Source organism: Protopterus annectens, chromosome 1.part0, assembly GCF_019279795.1.
Source record: "Protopterus annectens isolate FY-2018-M chromosome 1.part0, PAN1.0, whole genome shotgun sequence".
Classification (NCBI taxonomy): Eukaryota; Metazoa; Chordata; order Ceratodontiformes; family Protopteridae; genus Protopterus; species Protopterus annectens.
The window spans coordinates 1,851,130,346-1,851,152,901 of NC_056725.1; the positions used below are offsets into that span (position 1 = coordinate 1,851,130,346).

At 42.1% G+C, this 22,556-nt stretch overlaps 1 protein-coding gene across 1 annotated transcript in view; it reads left to right on the forward strand.

Annotated features, from left to right (window-relative positions):
- Positions 1–22,556, forward strand: part of FYB1 (FYN binding protein 1) — a 2,052,110-nt gene that overhangs the window by 1,746,918 nt on the left and 282,636 nt on the right. The window contains exon 12 of the mRNA XM_044069852.1: positions 18,498–18,520. Coding sequence (XP_043925787.1) covers positions 18,498–18,520 — 23 coding nt within the window. The remainder of the gene's footprint in view (positions 1–18,497; positions 18,521–22,556) is intronic.

Sequence of the window (22,556 nt, forward strand, 5' to 3'; positions counted from 1 at the left end):
TGCCTAGTATCTCTAGAGAACAGGTCATCTCTGCACTCGCCAAGGCCAAAAACACAGCCTCAATGGGACCAGATAATATCCCAGGTTGTTTGCTAAACAAGCTAAAACAAGACCTAGCGGACCCTGTTGGTATTGTCTTTAATCATAGCTTGAGAACTGGCTATATTCCTGCAGAATGGAGAGCAACAACAATAATCCTCCTGCACAAAAGGGGGCATCAAATGACCCTGGGAACTACAGACCCATAAGTCTAACCAGCCTCATCTGCAAGGCCATGGAAAGAATTATCATTGACCTTATCAACACGGACATAGTCAACCTCCAAACTGTGGACCCAACCCAGTTTGGCTTATTTAAGGGTAAATCATGCTTATTAACCCTGATATACTTCTTTGAGAATGTCACCAAGGCCATGGATGAAGGTACTACAGTGCACATAGCCTATTTGACCTTGCCAAGGCTTTTGACACAATTCCCCACTCTGGCATCATTAACAAACTCTCTTGGATTTGGATTAACCCTTGTGTTACTAGATGGGTAGCTAACTGGCTCACCAACAGAACACATTCTGTCAAACGTGGTGACTCCACCTCCATCAGTAGATGTTTCACCAGTGGAGTATCACAGGGGTCTGTGCTGAGCCCCTTACTGTTTGGCATCTATTTCTCAGAAGTTCAGGTCAAAGTAGACAGCTTTTGGCTCACCATGTTCACTGATGATTGCAAACTGGGAGTAATCAATGAGTGTGTCTCAATGACATCAACATATTACAAGAAGTGCTAACACAAATAAATTATTGGTGCCAAAGCCATGATCTAAAACTAAATGCAAAAAAATGCATTATTATTCCCTTTGGCAAAACAGAATTCCCTACAAATTGATTACTGACAGCACCACACCCATACCTCTCAACCGCTTAGTGCAAAAAATCTGGACAAAGCCTGACAAAATGGGGGGACAATGGCCCAAAAATAGGAACAGACTTTAAATATTGCTCTTATAAACTTAAACAGTTGCTAGAGTAACAGGGTGTGTTGTAAAATACATTTTCTGAAGGATTTAAAACTCAAATGTATGTCATTATTTAGTGACTTCAATCCTCGGATCATTGCAGTGATTTGCAAGAAAACCACAAAGGTTTTGAGGAATAAACCAAAAATATAAAGCTAAAATCTGGACATTCTGCGAAAATCTGTACAGTTGACAGGTATGACCCTACCTCCAAGTTCCAACCCAGTGGTGTGAGACTTGGGAACACAGGTTAATAGCAATCTGAACTTTGGCCACCAAGTTTCCATACTGGCAAGGAAATCCTTCAACACAATGCACCTCATAAATAAGGGCATAGCATCCAGGTCAAGGGGTGTTATAACTCCACTGTACTCGACCCTCATCAGACCACTAATAGTGTATAATGCACCCTTTTGCATGTACCTCACTAGATAGCAGCGGGACTATATCGCTACATCGAACCATCACTTCAACAAACAGCATTTCACTGGAAATGCCATTCATCGAATTCCCCTCATGTGGCGAGCTGTGCCCCCACACCCCTCCCCATTAATTATATATACCAACTCCAAGACCACACTACAGTGAGGAAAAGGCAAATTTCTTGATCCTCACTGTATCACAATCTCAGTATGACAAGTTTGACAAATGGCATGTTCGATGTAACTGCACTGAAAATGCCACTCGCTGAATTGATTTTTCAATGAACTGATAGGGATTTACAGCAGCAGCAGCAGCTGGAGAGTCTTCTCACTAAGAAAATACAGGTACTCCAAACCATGACCTACGTGGACAGGCTGAAAGCCCTGCCACTTTACTTTGTATCAATAGGCTGCTGAGAGGTGACTTGTGCCTGGCCTACAGGGCAATCTCTGACCCTACCCTAATGGAAATGCTGCACATCTGCAAGTCACATGGCACAAGAGTCCATCACTGTAAGGATCTCAACCTAGCTTGTGACATTAACAGAACATGCTGGAGAGACAGATATGTCTCCCAGAGACTGCTCTGGAATAGACTTCCTAGTCATGTAAAACAGAGCTCCCCACTGACCCTATTCAAACACTACCTAGATAATTGGATGGGAGACTGCAAATTCACCTCTGGAGTGGCACCCATGTCTCTCATGGACAGGGTTAGCCAGTGTTGATCACAAACCCACTCTGTTCATAAATTTGTTCTGCGAACTACCCAAAAAGAACAAATGGGAATACTTGGGATTAACATGGCTAGGCTTGTAAAGGCTCTAAGCCCGCTAGCCTAGTAACCTCCTATGAACCTAAAAATATATGGCCCTATACACCTTCAGAACATGTCCCCTGTGATAACAGAGGGTGTAAGACATTCTGAGATATGTGGAGTTTGGGTAAATGTTTTGGATGTAAAGTTTGAACTAAACTTCCTTACTAATATATTTGTAATGTCTCTTAGGTTGGAGTGGGCAGTCCCATTTAGGATAAGTTGTTTGCATTAATTTGTATTGTTCCTTCATTACGTAATGTAACTAAAGAAGGATGCATAGTTATCCTTAACTTTAGAAGCTAGCATAAGTTCATTGGTAGCTTTACTAGTGCTAATAATGTTTTTCTATTCCCTTGTAATATTTTTAAACCATCCTTGTTATAAGGAGTTTTGGATCTTCTGTGTAATTTGAGTTTTGTTTTATTATCTTGTTTTAACATTTATTTATGTTGGTGGACCATCAGGGTATTCTTTTGAATTTACCATTGTGTTTTGCTTTTGTTGGTCCTGCTAATTCTATCCATTTGTCTAAGTGGGAACATAGCCCCTTTGTGAAGCTGACTGCTATGTCAGTGTCTGAACTGGTGCTGTCACATGTGAATTTTGTCATTTCATCATATAATAGTGTGAAGTTTGCCCATTTGATGTCCTTATATTCAGAGATACTGGTTTCAGGATATATGGAGATTTTGAAGGTGAATGCCAAAAGTTTATGCTCTGATTTAACTGAGGAAGGAAAGACCCGGGGAAACAGTGCCTGTACAGGTTATATTTATGATGACCAGATGTGGAATATTATGTCCTCTTTTGGGTTTGTTAACTCTCTGTTCCAGGGATCTTTTGTTACTTAAGTCCAAAAGCTTCTATGCATACCCTATATTGGAGGTAGAGGTTCTCCAGGTGGGTACTTAAAGTCTAACAAAATAATGAAGTTCATATTCATAGGGAGCTCCTCAACTACTTTCAGGAATCTTGTTTGATCAACTGTAGACATTAGAGGTTGTCTTGTAGCAGACTATGACTTCATAGTTTGTTTTATTTATGAGGATCTGGACTTCTGTCAGCTCTGTTTGTGGGTCTCTGGGAATCTGCCTGGAGGTGAAATGATCCTTGATGAATACGGAGACACCACCACAGTTCCCATCAGGCCTGAAAGCACTGTACGCACAAGCCCTAGGTATGGAGGGAGTGATTCAAGTCTCCATAATTACACAAACATGGATATGTCCCATATGCAAAAGAGCCTCAAGATAAGTTTATTTGCTGTTTAGATTTCTGACATTGAGAAGAACCACTTTAATTTGATCCATATTTGTGTTTGATGAATTTGCTATGTTGGGATGTTTATTAATTGGAATGTGTCTAACAAGGCACTATAGGAGCTTCAAAATTATTAGTTAGTACATAGAATCCTTTGAATGAGAGATGCAGGTTATCCCTTGTGAAGCAAATTCAGCTGTTAAGCACCTCATCCCATACTGGCAAATACTGGATTCCCCTAGAATGACACAAATTCTTCAGACAATTGTTGAAGCCAATTATCTTTTCTTAGTACCTAGGCATCATTTGTGATGAAGGAAGGATTCCACTCATGACCTTTGACTTACCTGCATTTGTCTTATGCATGGAATGTTCTGACATGTCACTCTGCATGTCTTTCGGGATTTTGCATCCAAGGTCATTCGCTCCCACATGGCCCATTATCATGTCATTGTCATATTTACCTTGGGAAAGATCTTTTGGGTCTTTACAACATCAGAAATCCTGGCATTCAAAAGGCAATTGACCATAACAAAATCCTTGTCCAGCCTTGTCAGTGGAGAATCTGTACGCCTAATAAGTGAATTACAAATCAATAAACTATTTTTGTTAGTAGAAAAGATGAGTTTGAGAATTTCCACTAGGAGGCTTTGGTACACATTTTACAGCCTTAGTATATGACATTTTAATGTTATTTTGTTCAGAATGTGGTTGAGGTGAGGATGAAGGTATGACTGTATGATCCTCACTGTGAATAGTTTTAGGTGAGAGGGAGACGTCTAAATTAGTTAAATTGTGTACATCTCACAGACAATGTTAAGAGTTTATCAGTGACCATAAGGCAGTTCCTACACTGTCTGAGGACACCAAGTAGGAAGAGGCTAGCAAAAAAAGGGAAACAAGCTGGGGACATTCTATTAGATGGTGAAATAGTACAGTGTGACTAAACGACTTCATTTTAATTTAAATTTTGGAGAAGTGCATAGGCTAAATCATTTGTAAGAACCGAGGTTAATTCTAGTCTGTGGAATTGTGCACAGGATAAACTATTTGAAGGCACAGGCAGTTTTGTGGAGGGAAAAGTACACTTGAATGTCAATCTGTATTTAGTAAGTGAAGGAAGAGCTCAGCTGGGGAGTTTGAGAACTGAGCACTACAGTAGATCACTTTAATAAAAGAAGCTACCCAAGTTGCAGCACAACTCCATGCTAGCAACCAGCTCTTATCGACTGACAGAGCAGAGATACAGTTCCACAAACAGAGGAGAGTAGCTAGTAAGAATTAGTAGTAAAGCAGTAGCTCTAGGCACTGGAAGTTGACACGTAGTATGGACTGAGAACAACCCATTCACAACCACAAAAGGTAAACTCAAAAACTTTTTGGAAGAATAGTACAGATGCTAGGTGAGCAGTCGGGCCAAATCACTTGGGTGCCTATACAGTGCATGTTACAACTTCACTGCATGCAGTTCCACTATGAGTGGACAAAAGCAAATGCACCAAAGATCGGAATCCCTGAAGTGTATTTGCCAAAAACATCTTGCAGAAAAACACTTTTTAAAGAAGTTTTATTGGGGGGGGGGGGTGAAAGGAGTGAAGCCTTCCCACACTTCCTGATGTGGGAGGCAAACCCACCACACCCACAAACTTTATATATACATACACACACACACACATATATATATATATATATATATATATATATATATATATATATATATATATACATACACAGTGGATATAAAAACTGTGCACCCCTGTTAAAATGCCAGGTTTTGGTGATATAAAAAATGGGACCACAATAAATAATTTCAAAACTTTTCCCACCTTTAATGTGACCTATAACCTGTACAATTCAATTGAAAAACAAACAAATCTGTTAAGGGAAAAATATAAAAAATAAAAAAAGTACAATAAGCTGGTTGCAAAGTGTGCACACCCTTAAACTAATACTTCATTGAAGCACCTTTTGATTTAATTACAACATTCAGTCTTCTTAGGTAGGAGTCTATCAGCATGGTACATCTTGACCTGGCAATATTTGCCCACTCTTCCTTGCAAAAGCACTCCAAATCTGTTAGATTGCAAGGGCATCTCTTGTGCACAGCCCTCTTCAGGTCACCCCACAGATTTTCCATCGGATTTAGGTCTGGGCTTTGGCTGGGTCATTCCAAAACTTTAATTTTCTTCTGGTGAACCCATTCTTTTGTTGATTTGGATGGATGCTGAGGGTCATTGCCATGTTGGAAGGTGAAATTCCTCTTCATCTTCATCTTTCTAGCAGATGCCTGAAGGTTCCGGACCAAACGTGATTGGTATTTGGAACTGTTCATAATTCCCTCCACCTTGACTAAAGCCCCAGTTCCAGGTAAAGTAAAGCAACCCCAAAGCATGATACTGCCACCACCATGCTTCACCGTGGGGATGGTGTTCTTTTGGTGATGCGAAGCGTTGTTTTTGCGCCAAAAGTACCTTTTGGAATTATGGCCAAAAAGTTCAACCTTGGTCTCATCAGACCATAAAAAGAAGTTATGTACCTACCATAATGTTCCATGTTAGTTGTCTTCATCTCGCCTTCCTTCTTGCTGGTTGGGTTCGGAGCCGATCCTCGGCTCTGACTCAGCCATCTTCAATAGCTTGAGAGCTGTTTATTGGCTCGAGGCTACCCCTTATCCCATAATGCCTAGCGCTAGCCACCCAGATCTCATTTGAAATGGCTAACTCCAGACATAACAACATAATAAATCAGTCAAGAATCAGTTGACTATACCTGCCATATTCTCTTAAGTCAATAAAAGAAACAAGAGAACACGCAGCCAGTGAAACAGAAAAAAAAACTCCTCTCGATCCACTAAGACAGGGGGATGGAGGGTGGGACGCAAGAAGGAAGGCGAGGTGAAGACAACTAACATGGAACGTTATGGTAGGTACATAACTTCTTTATGTTAAGTTGCCTATCTCGCCTTCATTCTTGCTGGTTGGGACAGCATCCCTAGCACCTAAAAACCTGGATGGCTCAGTGGAACAGACTCTTCAGAACAGTGGAACCAAAGTCGGCTCTGCTCCTGGAGACCATATCCAACTTGTAATGAGAAATAAAGGTATGAGGGTTTGCCCACATGGCAGCTGCACAGATGGAATCCATGGGCAACCTAGACTGGAAGGCTACAGAGGTGGCTAAGGCCCTAGTAGAATGACCTTTTGGTTTAATAGGTAATTGTTTGTTCCTTAACTGATAAATGAAAGAAATAGTGTGTGACAACCATCTGGGCAATGTTACCATGGAAACTGGGAGACCTTGTTTGCCCAAGGCATAAGAGAGGAATAGTTGGTCTGGCTTCCTTACTTCTTTAGTTCTGTGCAGGTAAAAACACAATTGTCTATGAACGTCCAATTGGTGTAGTTTGTATTTTGCCTTGTTGGTATGATTAGAGAAAAACACAGGAAGCTCTATAAATTGGTTTAAATTACTTTCTGAGCAGACTTTAGGGAGAAATGAGGGATTAGTCCTCAGAGCAACCCTGTCCTTATGAAAAAACAAGTATGGAGGACGAACACATAGCGCTTGAAGTTCGGAGACACATCTGGCTGAAGTAATAGCTACCAGAAAGAGTGTCTTCCAAGACAAGAACTTGATAGAGCAGGATGCTGCTGGTTCAAAAGGGGGCAGAATTAAGGAGGTTAGGACTATATTAAGGTCCCAAGGAGGAGGGGGATCTCTTACTGGAGGCCTAAGAACAGTTGCCCCTCTCAAAAAAGCTTTACATAGCTTATGAGACATAATGTTAGAGTTCGAAAAACCAACATGAAAGTTAGAGATGGCTGCCATTTGTACCCTGATTGTAGAAAAAGCGGACCCGGAATGAAACAGTTGAGCTAGGAATTCCAAGATTTCTTGGACTGGGGCTGAAAAGGGATCCACATTCCTAGTCTTTACCCAACAAGAAAAACGTTTCCATTTGCTAGCATAAGTTTTCCTCATTGTAGACTTGTGAGAGGACATGATAATGTCGCAGACTGCTGGGGAAATACTGGAAAGCATGGCTAAGATTGGAAGTGGAGCAACCAAGCTGTGAGCAGAGTTTTGAGGGATTGATGCAACCCGCCTGATTGATGAACCAGGAGGTCTGGAAATGGGTCCAGAGTCCAGGGTTGATCGAGAAGGTAATGGTGCAGGAATGGGAACCATATCTGTCGAGGCCAGTAGGGAGCAATGAGGATCATTTTGCAACTTAACGATATTGCTTTCTGTATAAGTTTGGGTATCAGAGGGAAAGGAAGAAAGGCATAAAGAAGTCCCCGGGGTGTGTGACCCAGAAGTGGAAGAAGGGAGAAGCAGTTGCTGCATTTGCTGTTGAAGGGGGTGGCAAAGAGATCGAAGCAAGGCTGTCCCCATTTGTGGAAAACAAGATTCGCAACTTCTTGATTCAGAGACCACTCATGAGGCATGAGAATAGCTCTGCTGAGCCTGTCTGCTATGACGTTGGATCTCCCGGGGATGTGCGTCGCAATCAGAAAATGTTGGGAGGAATCGCCCACTGCCAAAGTCTGAGTGCTTCTCAACACAGGGAGTAGGACCTGGTTCCGCCCTGCTTGTTGATGTACCACACCACTGACATGTTGTCCGTTTGAATAGCAATGGTCCCAGGAGGAAGTGAGTCTTGAAGGGCTTGCAACGCCAGGAGCACGGCTCTCATTTCCAGGACATTTATGTGCAGATGGTACTCGTGAGGTTGCCACGTGCCTTGGACTGTCCTGCCCAGATAATGCCCCCCCCACCCTAACAGGGAGGCGTCTGTCATCACTGTGGCTACCGGAGGGGGTTGTATGAAAGGTCTGCCATAAGTAACTAGTGGGGAGACCATCCACCAAGAAAGATGTCTTTTGCATGCATCCGTGATCATGATCTTGTAAGTCATGGGTAGCGCTTGGAAAGACCACTGCGTAAACAGAAGCCACTGAAGAATCTTCATATGAAAGCACACCAGTGGGATTAGGAGAATGGCTGCTGCCATAGAACCCAGAGTTTGAAGGACGTACCTGACTTGGATCCTTTGGCTCTGCATCAGAACCTGTACCTGCTGACGAATTGCGGACACCCTTTCTGGTGTTAGCCGTGCAAACATATCCCTTGTGTCTAAGTCTGCTCCTATGTAAGTGATAGATTGACAGGGCAACAAGGCAGATTTTTCAAAATTTATTGTGATGCCGAGCTGTGAGCAGATTGTGATTGTGTAGTCCCGTGTTTGTATGAGTTGATGCCTGGTGGTAGCAGTAAGGAGCCAGTCATCTAGATACGGAAACACCTGGAATCCTTGACGCCTCAAGTGAGCCGTGACCACTGCCATACATTTGGTGAACACCCTGGGGACTGTGGTGAGACCAAAGGGCAGAGCTCTGAACTGATAATGACTGGCCCCCAGCCAGAAGTGAAGATATCTCCTGGAGCGCCTGCCCATCTTTATATGGTAGTACGCGCCCTGAAGATCTATAGAGCACATCCAATTGTCCTGACCCAGAAAGGGTAAAATGGACTGTAGCGTGACCATCCGAAACTTCGTTTGTGCACAGACCTGTTTAGTCTGCTGAGATCCAGAATTGGTCTCCAGTCCCCTGTCTTTTTTGGTACTAAAAAGAACCCTGAGTAAGTTCCAGATCTGTGCTGGTCTGCCGGGACTTCCTGGATGGCTCTTTTTTCTAGCAGTTTTGAAACTTCTATTACTGCTTGCTCCTTCAGATTGGGTGGAACATCTGGGAGGATCTTCCTTGACTGTGAAGCGAGCTGATGGAAGGGAATTTTGTAACCTCCAGATATAACGGACCGTACCCATCTGTCTTGTGTTAAACTTCGCCAGGCTTTTGGGTACATCAAAAGTCTTCCCCCAACTGCCTCCAGAGTTGAGCAGCCGGGCAACACTTCAGGGATGCTGGAAGGGCTTATCAGAGAAGGATTCTCCATTGCCCTGGTTCTGTGGACCCCCTCTGCCACGAGGGCGGTGTCAATTATTATTGTTTCCCCCTCTGCCTCTGGAGGAAAAATCACTACGTGTGTCAGGCAAGGCTCCCTGAGATTTACGGAACCACATCTTCCCACTCTTCTGACCCTTGGGGTAGGGTCTAGAGGGAGTGGAAAAACAGACTCCCACAGCAGAGAGAGTCTTGCCTTCTTGCTCACACCTAGTCAAAGTGTCTTTCACCTTTGGTCCAAAAAGAAAGGAACCATCAAGGGGAGTGCTGGTGAAGGACGCTCGAAAGGGTTCTGCAAAGTTACACAGCCACATCCAGGCATGTCTCCTAAGGGCCACCCTGGTACCAGCAGCTCTACACGCCTCATCGGGTGCATAGGAAATGAGCCTCATAGAGGAGTTAACAACAGAATTAAGCGTCGCTAGCTGGGAAGCTACCTTGGCTTGTGCTCCCTCAGCTGTTGGATCTTGGAGGGTATCTCTGAGCTCTTTAAGGAGATCCCTTTGAAGTCGGGTAAAATGACACAGGTAGTTCAGTGACATCATAGAAAAGGTCGCTGAAGCGAACATCCCATATCTGTCCATCATGCTAGACTCCTTGTTAGGGGGATGGACAGATGAAGAGGTCTCCGCTAACTCTTTTTTGGTGGCTGCTGCTACCACCATAGCATCAACAGGGACACCTTTCAAAAGGAACTGCTCATCCTGGGGTGCTGTAATAAATTTACTAGGTCTCCTCGGAGTTGGTTCCACTGTATCCGGAGCTGACTAAGCCTTTCAAGCCACCACTGTCATAAATGGATCAAAAGATGGAGACACCCAGCAGGTGGAAGGTCAGGAACCGAAGGCATCCAGAAATACAGACTCATCCTCAGAAGGGGCTAGGTGATTCCAGTTCCCCCTCTGCTTAAGCATTTCTAGGATGTCTGAGAAGGAAACATCTTCAGAGGAGGATCTCGGGGACCCTTTCGAATCATCTAAGTCTGTATCAGAAGTGACAGACTCGGGGGAGTCAATGTGCTTCCTCTTACACTTTTTCTTCTAAGGGGGTTCTTCTGAGTGATCAGGAGAGGCCTCAGAAGAGGAGGAAACACCCAGTGCTTGGGGTCTGGAGGAGGAGCAGAGGTTGGCACAGGCACTACAGGGGATGGAGCCGGTGGGGCTGATAGTGGAGCTGACTCAGGGGACAGCACACTCCGCATGACATCGAAGGCGTCCCTGCCATGATGCAGAGAAAGCTCCGGCTCTGAAGAAACAGGAATCTTTCTCTGCACCGAGGGAGACGGCTCTGAGGCCGATGTAGGAGCCGAGCTCACCTGCACTAAAGCTCCGAGAGGAAGAACGGGTCGGACAAGGGTCCGATGCCACTCGCCCCCTCAGAGCCGAAGAGGGAGCCCCGGCACCCAGATCCCTTGATGGAAGGCACCACCGAGGGAATCGGAGCCGACTTCGGAACCGAAGGAGATAGAGTTATCGGAGCCGACGGTTCCACTACTCAAACCCCAACGAACTCCGGCTCTGAACTCATTGGAATCAGAGGAGGAACATCGAGAGAAGTGGATGGAGCTGATACCTGTTGAGGAGGGCTGGACAACAATTTGGCTAGTGCCTGCGACTTTAGCAACCTAATGACCACTCTCTCCACATCATGATCTGACAGCCTAGAGGATTGAGAGGAGTGAGAGGATCGGTGACTATGCTCGCTCTGAAGTAAAGGAGACCGAGGAGCTGAATGCACCGATTCTAGTGAAGGGGACCTCAACCTCTTGTGGCTCCATGATGGCTCCGAAGCCTCTGATGGAGCCAACAGGGAGATTGTCTTGTTGGTGCCAGCCGGAACTGACGTAGAAGGTAAATCCTTAACCGAAGACGGCTCCGAACTTGGAGCCAATGGCTTGGTGGATTTAGGGGATTTCACAGGCTGTAAGCTCTTGGCCGGTGAATCCTGGGGTTTTAAAAGTCCCCTAAGAATAAGCTTATTCTTACACTTCTGCTGGACTCTTGGACTAAAGGCATGGCAAATAGAACAAGAGTCCTGCAGGTGCACCGCGCCTAAACAATAGACACAAGAAGTGTGCCCATCTGTCAGAGACATTTTCTGACAGCATGAGTCATACTTCTTGAACCCAGAAACCTTGGATTCCTTTGACATCCTTAAAGAAGAAGGAAAAACAATTATAACAATAACAACCAGAAGCAATATACAGTCTACAAAAACACACTACTATAAAGACTATAACTAAAGGTTTTTTTAAGATAATAGGAAAGCCTCTAACTTAAATGGCTAGTCTATAAAAGAAAGGCAGAAGGAAAGCCTCTTTCTTAAACGACTAACATGACAAGAAGAGGTGGGGTGGAGGGGTGGGGGAGAACCCTCTAAGTTAAATGAGTTCTACAAGAAAAAGGGGGGAATACTGCAAGCTAAACACTATCTATCACAAAAAATAGACTATCGTTAATAATAAAAAACTAGAAGGGTTGAATCCTAGTGAAGAAAGTTATACAAAAAACTTTATACAAGCCTAAGCCAAAAAAACGACACCTCACAGCTGAAGCGGCAAACAAGATCTGGGTAGCTAGCGCTAGGCATTATGGGATAAGGGGTAGCCTTGAGCCAGTAAACAGCTCTCGAGCTATTGAAGATGGCCGAGTTGGAGCGAAGGATTGGCTCCAAACCCAGCCAGCAAGAACAAAGGCGAGATAGACAACTTAACATCACATTTTCTCACATGCTTTTGGGAGACTTGATGTATTGTTTTGCAAATTTTAGCCAGGCCTGGATAATGTTCTGTATAAGAAAAGGCTTGCATCTTGCAACCCTACCCCATAGTCCAGATATAGGGAGAATATGGGAGATTGTTGTCACATGTAGTACACAACACAGTACTTGCCAGAAAATCCTGCAGCTCCTTCAGTGTTGATATAGGTCTCTGGGCAGCCTCCCTAACCAGTTTTCATCTTGTCCTTTCATCAATTTTGGAGGGACATCCAGTTTTTTGCAACATCACTGTTGTCCCATATTTTCTCTACTTTTTGATGACTGCCTTCACTGTGTTCAATGGTATATCCAATGCTGTGGATATTTTTTGTACCCTTCACCTGACTGAGACATTTCAACAATGAGATACCTTTGATGCTTTGTAAGTTCTCTGTGAACCATGGCTTTTGCTGTAGCAGGCAACTGAGCAAATGTCAGGAAAATCCTACTAGGACAGCTGAACTTTATTTGGAGTTAATCAGAGTCTCTTTAATTGATGGTAGGTGTGTACCCAAGAAGACTGAATTCTGTATCTAAATCAAAAGGTGCTTCAACAAAGTATTAGTTTAAGGTTGTGCACACTTATGCAACCAGCTTATTGTACGTTTTTTATTTTTTATATTTTTTCCCCTAACAGATTTATTTGTTTTTCAAATGAAATGTACAGGTTATAGGTCACATTAAAGGTGAGAAAAGTTTTGAAATGATTTATTGTGGTCTCATTTTTTTATATCACAAAAACCTGGCATTATATTCACACCTTCACTACCCCAATAAACTAACTACCTCTACCTCTCCACCTATCTGCACTAACCATTTTAACATAACATCAATACCCAGCTATCTACTAGCAAAATATCATAGGTCAGCCCACATTAGATATAATTCTCCCAATCCCAGAAAATCCCTACATCTATATACTAAATTCCCAAATCCTAGACTACAAATACTACTCCTATCTTTAGAAGATGGAGACATTCACCCAAACCCAGGCCCAACAACTGACACTACCACTCAACTCCTCAACCCTACCCCTCACTTACCAAACCACCAAACTCACTCTATTCAGCACACTTCAATATACATAGCATAAATAATAAAGTTGCACAACTGCATGCTCTCCTGGAAGTCTACTCCTTTGACACTCTTTATTTAACAGAAAATTGGTTAAAACATGTAACTAAAGTCAATGAAGTCATCCCACCCAGTTATAATATCTTACGACTTGACTGAGCTACCAAAAAGGGTGGTGGGATAGCTATCCTTTTTAAATCTGGATTACAAATTGCTACCATTGACTTTAAACTACCCCAAGACTCTAACACTGAAATTCTTATTACCAAGCTTCAACTCAACACATTTAAATCCATTTATATTATCTGCATCTATCTTCCTCCTGGTAATAACATAGCCAACATAGAATATATCCTTTGTTGGTTATCTCAAAACTTACCCAAGAAACCATAATCTTAGGTAATTTTAACACTGACTGGAAGAGCTGCAGCAGTAGCCACCCTACCACCCATATTAACCTATTTGGATTTACTCACATGATTACCTCCCCTACCAGGATAAACAAGCCTAATAAGAAGGAAAGTACCTTAGATTGGATTCTTATAAATAACCGTGCCCAAACTTAGGAAACTGGAACCCTCCCTGATGACATACGTGATCACTCACTTACCTATATAATCAGACTTAAAAACAATCTACCCATTCCAAACGTGTATAGGACTATCATAACCAAGAAAAGCTTTAACCCCGATCTCTTCCAAAGAGAACTAAGAGCATGTAACTGGTCTCCCTTAAAAAACCTCCTACTCAAAGAAGCTGTTAATTACTTTAATTCTAAATTCCTAACTATACTAGACCACCATGCACCAACCCGCTCTATATAAATGAGAATTAAATCTGCCCCTTGGCTTTCAAAAGAAACCAAGCAAAAAAACATCTCAGAAATAAATACTGGAATAAATATTGATTAACTAAAAACCCTGTAGACCAACAAAACTTCAGACAACTGAGAAATAACACTAAAAAAGCTATAATGTCTGACAAAAGAAACTACTACCTACAATTCCAGCAGAATCACCATCATAAACCACAAAAGTTCTGGGCAAGTATTAACCAATTACTACACCCAGGTCAATCCATCACATCAAACCCACAAGGCACAAACCAAGAGAAGCCCGAGCAGACTGCTAATGCCTTTAATACCTTTTCCACTGAGGCCATTCAAACTCTTGCCAGTCAGTTATCAACTCAAAACCTAACTCTAACTAACTCTAACACTATCCCACTCCCGCTATTTCTCTTCCAACCTATCCCAACAACATATATTCTTACCCTTCTCCTAAAACTGAAACCATGTTCTCCCTCAGCCAACCAACTACCCGCTGAATATCTACAAATAGCAACCAAGTCCATTGCCTATCCCATTTCCATTCTTATCAATAGAACCATCAGTGAAAGACACATTGCTTCACAAGGGTGGGATCTCTACTGAACTCTCTAATTACCGTCCCATAGCCCTAGTTTCTCCCTTGGCAAAGATCATGGAGAAATGCATCCACAAGCAATTGCTAGACCACCTAATTCAAAACAATTTACTGTCCAGATGTCAACATGGTTTCAGACCTTCCCACAGAACTACTACTGCCCTCCTTTCCTTTAATGACTGTATTAACAAAAACCGTAACCTCAATATGCTTTCCTCTGTACTGTTTATAGATCTGTCCAAGGCATTCAATATGGTAAATCACCAGATACTTATAAATATCCTCAAATCCCTGTCACTAGATGCACTAGCTACAAAATGGTTCCAGTCCTATTTAGATAACAGACAACAGGCTGTACTCTGGCACAACACTGTATCTACCCACCTGCCCATTAACCTTGGTGTCCCCAAGGGTCTATACTGGGACCTCTCCTGTTTTCTATATTTATCGATGACCTTCACCTAGAAATTCCCCAAGCTACTTGCATTCAATACGCAGACGACTCCACACTTATATGGTCAGCCATATCAATATCTGAACTTCACTCCCTTACCCAAAAGGTGTTTAACACAGTTGAACAATGGTTTACACAGCGTTGTCTCCTTCTGAACCCTAAAAAAACTAAACTCCTCCTTTTTACCCCTACTTGCAAGTCCCCCCTATAGATTTTACAGTCACATCCAATAATGGCACTCTCATATCCCCAGATCCATCTACCAATCTACTAGGCATCACCATAGATAACAACCTTAACTTCGACACCCATATCAACAACACTATAAAAACTGTTAATAGAAAACTAGGCTCTCTCTACAGGATCAAACCCTTCCTCTCTCCTGCAGCTAGAATAACTGTTGCTCACACCCATTTAATCTCAACTCTCCTCTATGCCTCACCCATATACACTAATCTAGCTAAAAACAACCTAAATAAAACAGGAAATTCCTATAATAACATAGCCAGATTCGCTACAGGCAACCCTTTCAGAACCCACCACTGTTACAATTTAAAACAGCTAGGCTGGCTTGAATTCCAAAATCAGCTTAAATTCCACCAACTGATCATTGTCCATAAATCTCTATACCAACCTACAAATACCCCAATACTATCTACCCTCATCATCCCCTACAATAATCTCAAGAACCTACAATCATCACATAAACTTCTTGTCAAAATTTGTAAATCAAACAACAGGGCTGGGGACTCTCTCTTCTCTAATACTGTTGGAAAATCCTGGAACCTTCTCCCCAGTGAACTTTCCTCACTTCCCTCTATATCACTTTTCAAAACGAATTTGAAACTTTTCCTCAAAACACACTGGCTGTACCCCTGTACTGAACCTGACTGATCAACTAGCTCTTCTTACTAGGTTCAGCCTACACTCCTCTTCTCAGTAATCAAGTTCCTATCCTAATAACAGCAAACCTTCTGCTTCTACATACTATTACTTACATCTTCTTAATTTCATCAATGTGAATGCTTTTGTACTACTGAACTGTTCATAATCAGGTGCCTTCTCACTTATATGTTATGTATTGAAACTGCATGTGCATTATACTACTTATACCCTGATTATACTCCACTATGTTATGGTCTTCTGACCTCTTTGATTATTTCTCACTAATGTACCTGCATTGTGCATTGTTTACCTTAATTTGTAAACATGGTTTTGTTATTGTTATTGTTTTCATTCAGAGCTTATCTCTCTGGGCCTCTACTGAAAATGGACATATATCCAGTTAGACGAGCCCGGTCAACAAATGTAAAATAAATAAATACATTTTAACAAGGGCATATACACTTTTTATATCTACTGTATATATACCAACTCCATGGTCACACCAACTTGAAGAAGAAGGAAATTCCCCGAAAAATGGAATCACTTGCAGCACACCTCACCTATAGTGACTTCCTATGGAGGACCACCAATGTTGGTGAGTTGAAGCGCAGGCAATCAAAGCTAGAGAGTTCAAACTTCATCCACTAGTAGGATAGCCACTGCATGCAGTTCCGCCCTGTACACGAATGTCATATTTAAAATAAGTACCAAGGATTAAAAAAAAAAATGTCAAAGCTCAACAGCCAATAGTAAATTATACTTATTAAATGTCTCCAAGTCATCAAACCTCTTGAACTAGCCTGGCTCTCTCTTCCCTCACCAGATGAAAAAAAACATAATTTAACTTTAAAAGCTAGACTATTTAAACAGCAAAAAAATTACTAATGTTTCTTCCAATGTCTTTGTAAGTCTAATGGGGAAGATTACTAAACTTGTTATAGCCAATACATGTTACTTACACGTAAGCTCTTCAGTTTCCTCTGGGATTAGTTATACACTTCATTAAAATGTAATGTTTCATATCAACTATCAGCATAAATAAACTTACTAATGCACATAAAGCAAATAACTGTAGTGGAATCAAAAGGGTGAGACCACAAGGCCTGAGTCCTGCCACACAATTTATGTGTAGACTCAAAATTTACATATTCACAGACGCATGTAATATGCATGGCTGCTTGTGCTTTCACAACCACTCACACAGTGAGCTGATTAAATAGAAACATTCTCAAGAGTTAGAATTCCTCTCAACTGTCCAGAATTTCACAGAATGTCCTGATTTTTGTCCCATGTTTTTGTCTGCTCCTCATAAAACTTGTGGTTTTCTGGCAAATCTTGGAGGATTTAAGATACTAAATAATGACAGACATTTGATTCAGTCTTCATATCCATCAGAAAATGCATGCTAATATAAAACCTGTTGTTCTAGAAACTTTGTATGCTTATAACAGCAGTATTGAAAATCTGTCTCTAATTTTGGCATCTTTCCCTCATTAGTTGTGGTTTTATCAAGATTTCACTATGGTTTTAAGTATATTGGTGTGAAATGCTTTACTTGCTTTCAAAGCCAGCAGGTAGAAAGGTAGAAACTGTACTGTTGAAGAACAGATGTCTTTAAAAGCTGTTAAAAATTTGTTCTGGCAAATGTTTGTTTAAAATTATGGCAGAATGAAGTTCTAACAGCTTCTAAAATCTGTTTTACCATCTACCACTGCTCTTTGCCAGCTGACACTGTGCACTGTTAATCCATAATGTGAGAACCAATCTTAACATTGTCTAGGAATGCTTAACAAAAAATTGATAAGCACCTTTCTGATGTCAGAAGGTACTTAACAAGCTTGTTTTTTTAATTTTTGGAGCATAATTGTGGAGCTCCGTGCACTACAAACATTTTCTGATTTTAAGTTCTGTTTTATTTTACAATTTGAGTTTGTTCTAGAAGAAGAAAAAAAGGCTGCTTAGAGGGTTATTCTTTGCGGAAGTAGACAGGAATACCACATATGACAAATATCTTATAAGATGCATATACTGCTGAGTGCTATAGATGCTATCTGTGTATTTGTCTTACACCTTTTAACAATTAAACCAAAAAATGCACAAGCAATGATCTCAGCTTTTCAGTCTCTTGTTAGTACATTTTATAATTAAAGGTAAGACAAGCAACCTATATAGTGAGATGGGACACTGAATTCCAAATGAATAGGAGGTTATATGCCTACTGTTCTCAGAAGAGTCATGAGTCAGAAAGAATGGGAAACTGAAGTTTTATAACCTGCTTTTAAACAAATAAAAATGAATTTAAAGTAAATTGTAAAGCCAGATTAATTTTAATGGTATTCAGTTATACATCTCTCGGAATGGTTTAACTATTTACATGAATGATGCTTTGCATTATATAAATATTTTTCTTTTCTTTTCTTGCAGCCAAGGATCTGGAGGAAGTACAGGTAAGTGAGTTTATATAAAATATGTTGGCTCTAACCTTTAATTAATCTGCTCTGTAATCTTCTAGTACTAACAATAATAGCAAACAGTCAGAAACATACCATGCCATTATGCTGCTTTTTATTTATTTATCTTATTTTTGCTCTGTGTTGATAGCATTAAAATGTTATGATCCAGTCATAGCCAGCTGGACAGATGGCTGTTTGTTATTATGTCTACACTACAGAACATGTACACAGTTAGTAGTCAAAAGCCAGAGGTTTAGCTAGCTATTCTGGTGCCTGGTTCCATTCCCCAATATGGCACCCCCCTCCCCACTGTAAGTTGAGGCGATAACAAAAAAAGTCCTCTGCTCCCTTGAAATTCCTTTTAAACAGTCGTAACTCCTTCCTACATTTATATCAATAATTGCTATAATTTATATACCACACAAAGTGTTAATTACTTCATTTTTTAAAATAAAACACTTTTCTTTCATTTTAAACTGTAGCAACTGGTTGCTACAGTTTAAGTCACATGCAGAGCACTAAAGCACTTCAATTCTAATGCTTGCTGCATTTATAACAAGCAGCTGCTGCGATTTATACCACACACACATAGAGCTAGGTTCTTCATTTCTGACCAAAAATGCAATGCCGGCATTCAGTTATGAATGCTGGTAATGGACTGCACTGTATCTGCCAATTACATCTCTTAACACTTTGCACCTAGGGCAGCTGCTCCCCCCTCACCCCACCCTAGCTGCACTGCTGACAATAGGTGGCAGAGGCCCAGTTGCACATCAAATGAGGATCAGCTAAGGTCACACTGTTAGCATGGAGGAAAAACTGCCATTCATGAAGTCAGAAATTAGGGTATGGGAATTTGCTGGTAATAACAAGGTTGACAATGGACAAAAGCACTGAGCATTTGACAGATGAGTATTCTCTCTTTGTTGGAGAGAAAAAAATGTGGAAATGTAGAGATCATTACCAAATTCACTCATAGGTTCATAGGTAGGTACTAGGCTATCTGCTCAAAGGCATTTATAAGTCTAGCCAGAATGTGTTGGCTTTCGCTGACCCCTTAGATTAGTTCCCTGTGCCTCTGTCCAGCAGAGCCACTGTCATGATCCCCATGGTAAACTTTCTGTTTCCCATCCACTTGTCAAGGTTTCTCTTGAAGAGTGTTAGCGAGGAGCTCTGCCTAATGTAGACTGGAATCTTGTTCCAAAGCATGGGAAGTCTCTGGGACAGGAATATATCCCTCCAGCATGTCCTATTTATTGTTGTGGTGAGGTTTAGATCCCTAGAGCATGTGGCTCGAGGGGATATGGTTTTCTTTAGGTGGAGCATGTCCATCAGTTCTGGGTTGGGCATGGCCTTGTATGTCAGGAAGAGATCATCTCTGAGTAGGCGGTATGCAACCGAGTACAGCTAGAGTTTCTTCAGTCGAGCTGCATAGGGCATCTGTTTGAGGCCAGTGATCCTCTTGGTGCGGTACTTCTGTGGTCTTTCCAGCTGTTGCAGGTGTCTTGTAAGGTACATCCCAAATGAGGCATTGTACTCTATGATGGGTCTGATGAGTGATGAGTAGAGGGGCACAATGACCTCTTTTGATCTGGATGCGAACCCTTTTGTGATTAGGTGGGCCACATAGAAGGAATTTCTAACCACTTTGGCAATGTGATTATGAAAGGAGAGATTACTATCTACTTGGGTCCCCAGATCCCCTATTACGTCTTCCATATTTAGGGGACTACCACCTATATGGTAGTTTGTGGGTACTTTGTTTTTTCCAAAGGGGATGACTATGTACTTTTTGGCATTTAGCTTGAGGCCATGATTTTGACACCAGGTATCGGTCTCAGTGATACCCTTTTGGAGGATGTCTGTGTCAGCTGGAGGGTCAATTATAGCCCCTAGTTTGCAGTCATCTGTGAACTTGGTCAGCCATAGTCCTCCTGTGCTTGCCTGTACCTCTGAGAAGTATATGCCGAACAGGAGGGGTTCTAGGACTCAGCCCTGAGGAATGTCACTTGTAACCAGTTTAGAGTTGGACCTAGCTCCCACAACTCTCACCATGTGGGTTCTGTCCGTGAGCCAGTTGGCAACCCATCCTGTTACATAGGGGTTTATGTTCAGGCTGGTGAGCTTGTCTATAATACCAGAATGGGGAATGGTGTCGAAGGTCTTTGCGAGGTCTAGGTAGGCTGTGTTTACCACCTTTCCCTCATCTATAGCCTTGGTAACTGTCTGAAAGAAGTCTACCAGGTTTAGGAGGCATGGTCTACCCTTAACAAAGCTGAACTGGGTAGGTCCAGTGTTTGGAGATACTTAATGTCTCTGTTAATGAGTTCCATGATGATGTGCTCCATAGCCTTGCAGACCAAGCTAGTCAGGCTTATAGGGCGATAGTTTCTGGCATCTGTTGTGGCTCCACCTTTGTGCAGCGGAATAACTGTTGCTGTGCGCCACTCTATGGGTATGTAGCTTGTGGAGAGGCTGAGTTTGAACAATGTGTTTAGGTGAGGGGTTAGTTCGTCTTTCAGCTCATGTAGAACGCAGCCTGGGACACCGTCCAGTCCCATTGATGTTGTGTCTTTGGTTTTGGAGAGGGCTGTTTTAACCTGACTGTCTGTGATTTCAGGGGCTCTACATTCTTCTGGTATGGTTATGGGCCTTTCTGGGGGTGAGAGGGTGGTGAAGTTTGTACTGAACCTGTCTGCCAGGATGCTGGCGATATTGGTTCAGTTCAGTGTATTTTGTGCCATTCTGCACTAACTCCGAGCAGATCTGAGCATTGCCACTTAGATTCTTGACATAGCTAAAGAATGCTTTGTGGTTATCTTTGGAGTCCTTGGTAATTTTTCTTTCGAAGCTCGCCTTGGATGATTTTATGAGGGATCGTAGTTTCTTGCTGATACTGATCAGGGATGTCTTCCCTTCTTGGGATTTTACTCTTTTCTGTACTAGTTTCCTCCTTCTATTATATAGTTTGTTTATGGCAGGGGTCCACCAGACTGGTTTCCTTTTCTTGGAGGAGTGAGTCTTGGTTTTGCTTGGGATAGCACGATCCGCGCATTCTTGTAGGTGCCCATAGAATGCATTAGTAAAGGATTTTGCAGCTTGGACAGTGTTATCCTTTAACATGGGGGCTTTGAAACTTTCCACCTCAGTCTTAAGTAACGTGAAGTTTGCTTTTGAAAAGTTTTTCATGGTGGTTTCCTTGTCCGGGGGTGGGGGCGGAATGTGGATATCCAAAGTTATTTTTTTATGGTCAGATCTAACCAGCGAGGGGTTGACCTCCAGTGTGGAACACCAGTCGCCCATGTTGGTGATGACCAGGTCCAATATGTTGTCACCTCTGGTGGGAGTGTTGACCAGTTGATCCAGGGCATTTGAGTTTATAAATTCTAGGAAATGTTGGGCAAGGGAGTTAGTACTTGAGTAGTTCTCCCAGTTAATGTTTGGGTAATTGAAATCACCCAATATTAGGGTGTTTGGTAGGACCTTTATGTTTCCCAGAGTTTCCAGAAATGAGGAATGGGGTCCTGGGACAAGGTGGGTGATCTGTAGCAAGCTACAATTTGAACTGCAGTTTTGCCCATTGTTAGTTGCACATGGATGATCTCTGAAGAATCGTGCTGTGCCACTAACCTGGAGGTGTGGGTATCCTTGATGAATATGGATAAGCCCCTGCCTTTTGTATTTCGGTCAGGGTTCTGTGGCTGAAATGTATGGTATGAGTTATAACCTGGTAGTGCTGGGGTGCTCTCAGGAGCCTTAAACCAGGTTTCTGTTACTGCACATATATCAATTTTCTCCATACTGAGGAGTGCCTCGAGTGCGTGCATTTTGAGGTTTAGACGTCTGGCATTGAGTAGCATTACCTTCAGTTTTTTGTTACTTGTGCTATTTACGGTGGTGGGTTTGTCTTTTGAGCTTTGCCTAAAAAAGGCACTATGGGGGTGGCAAGCTTGGCCAGTATTTGAAAGCCTAAGGGTGACAGGTTCAAGCCGTCTCTAGTGAAAGGCAGGAAAAGGCAAAGTCCTGATAC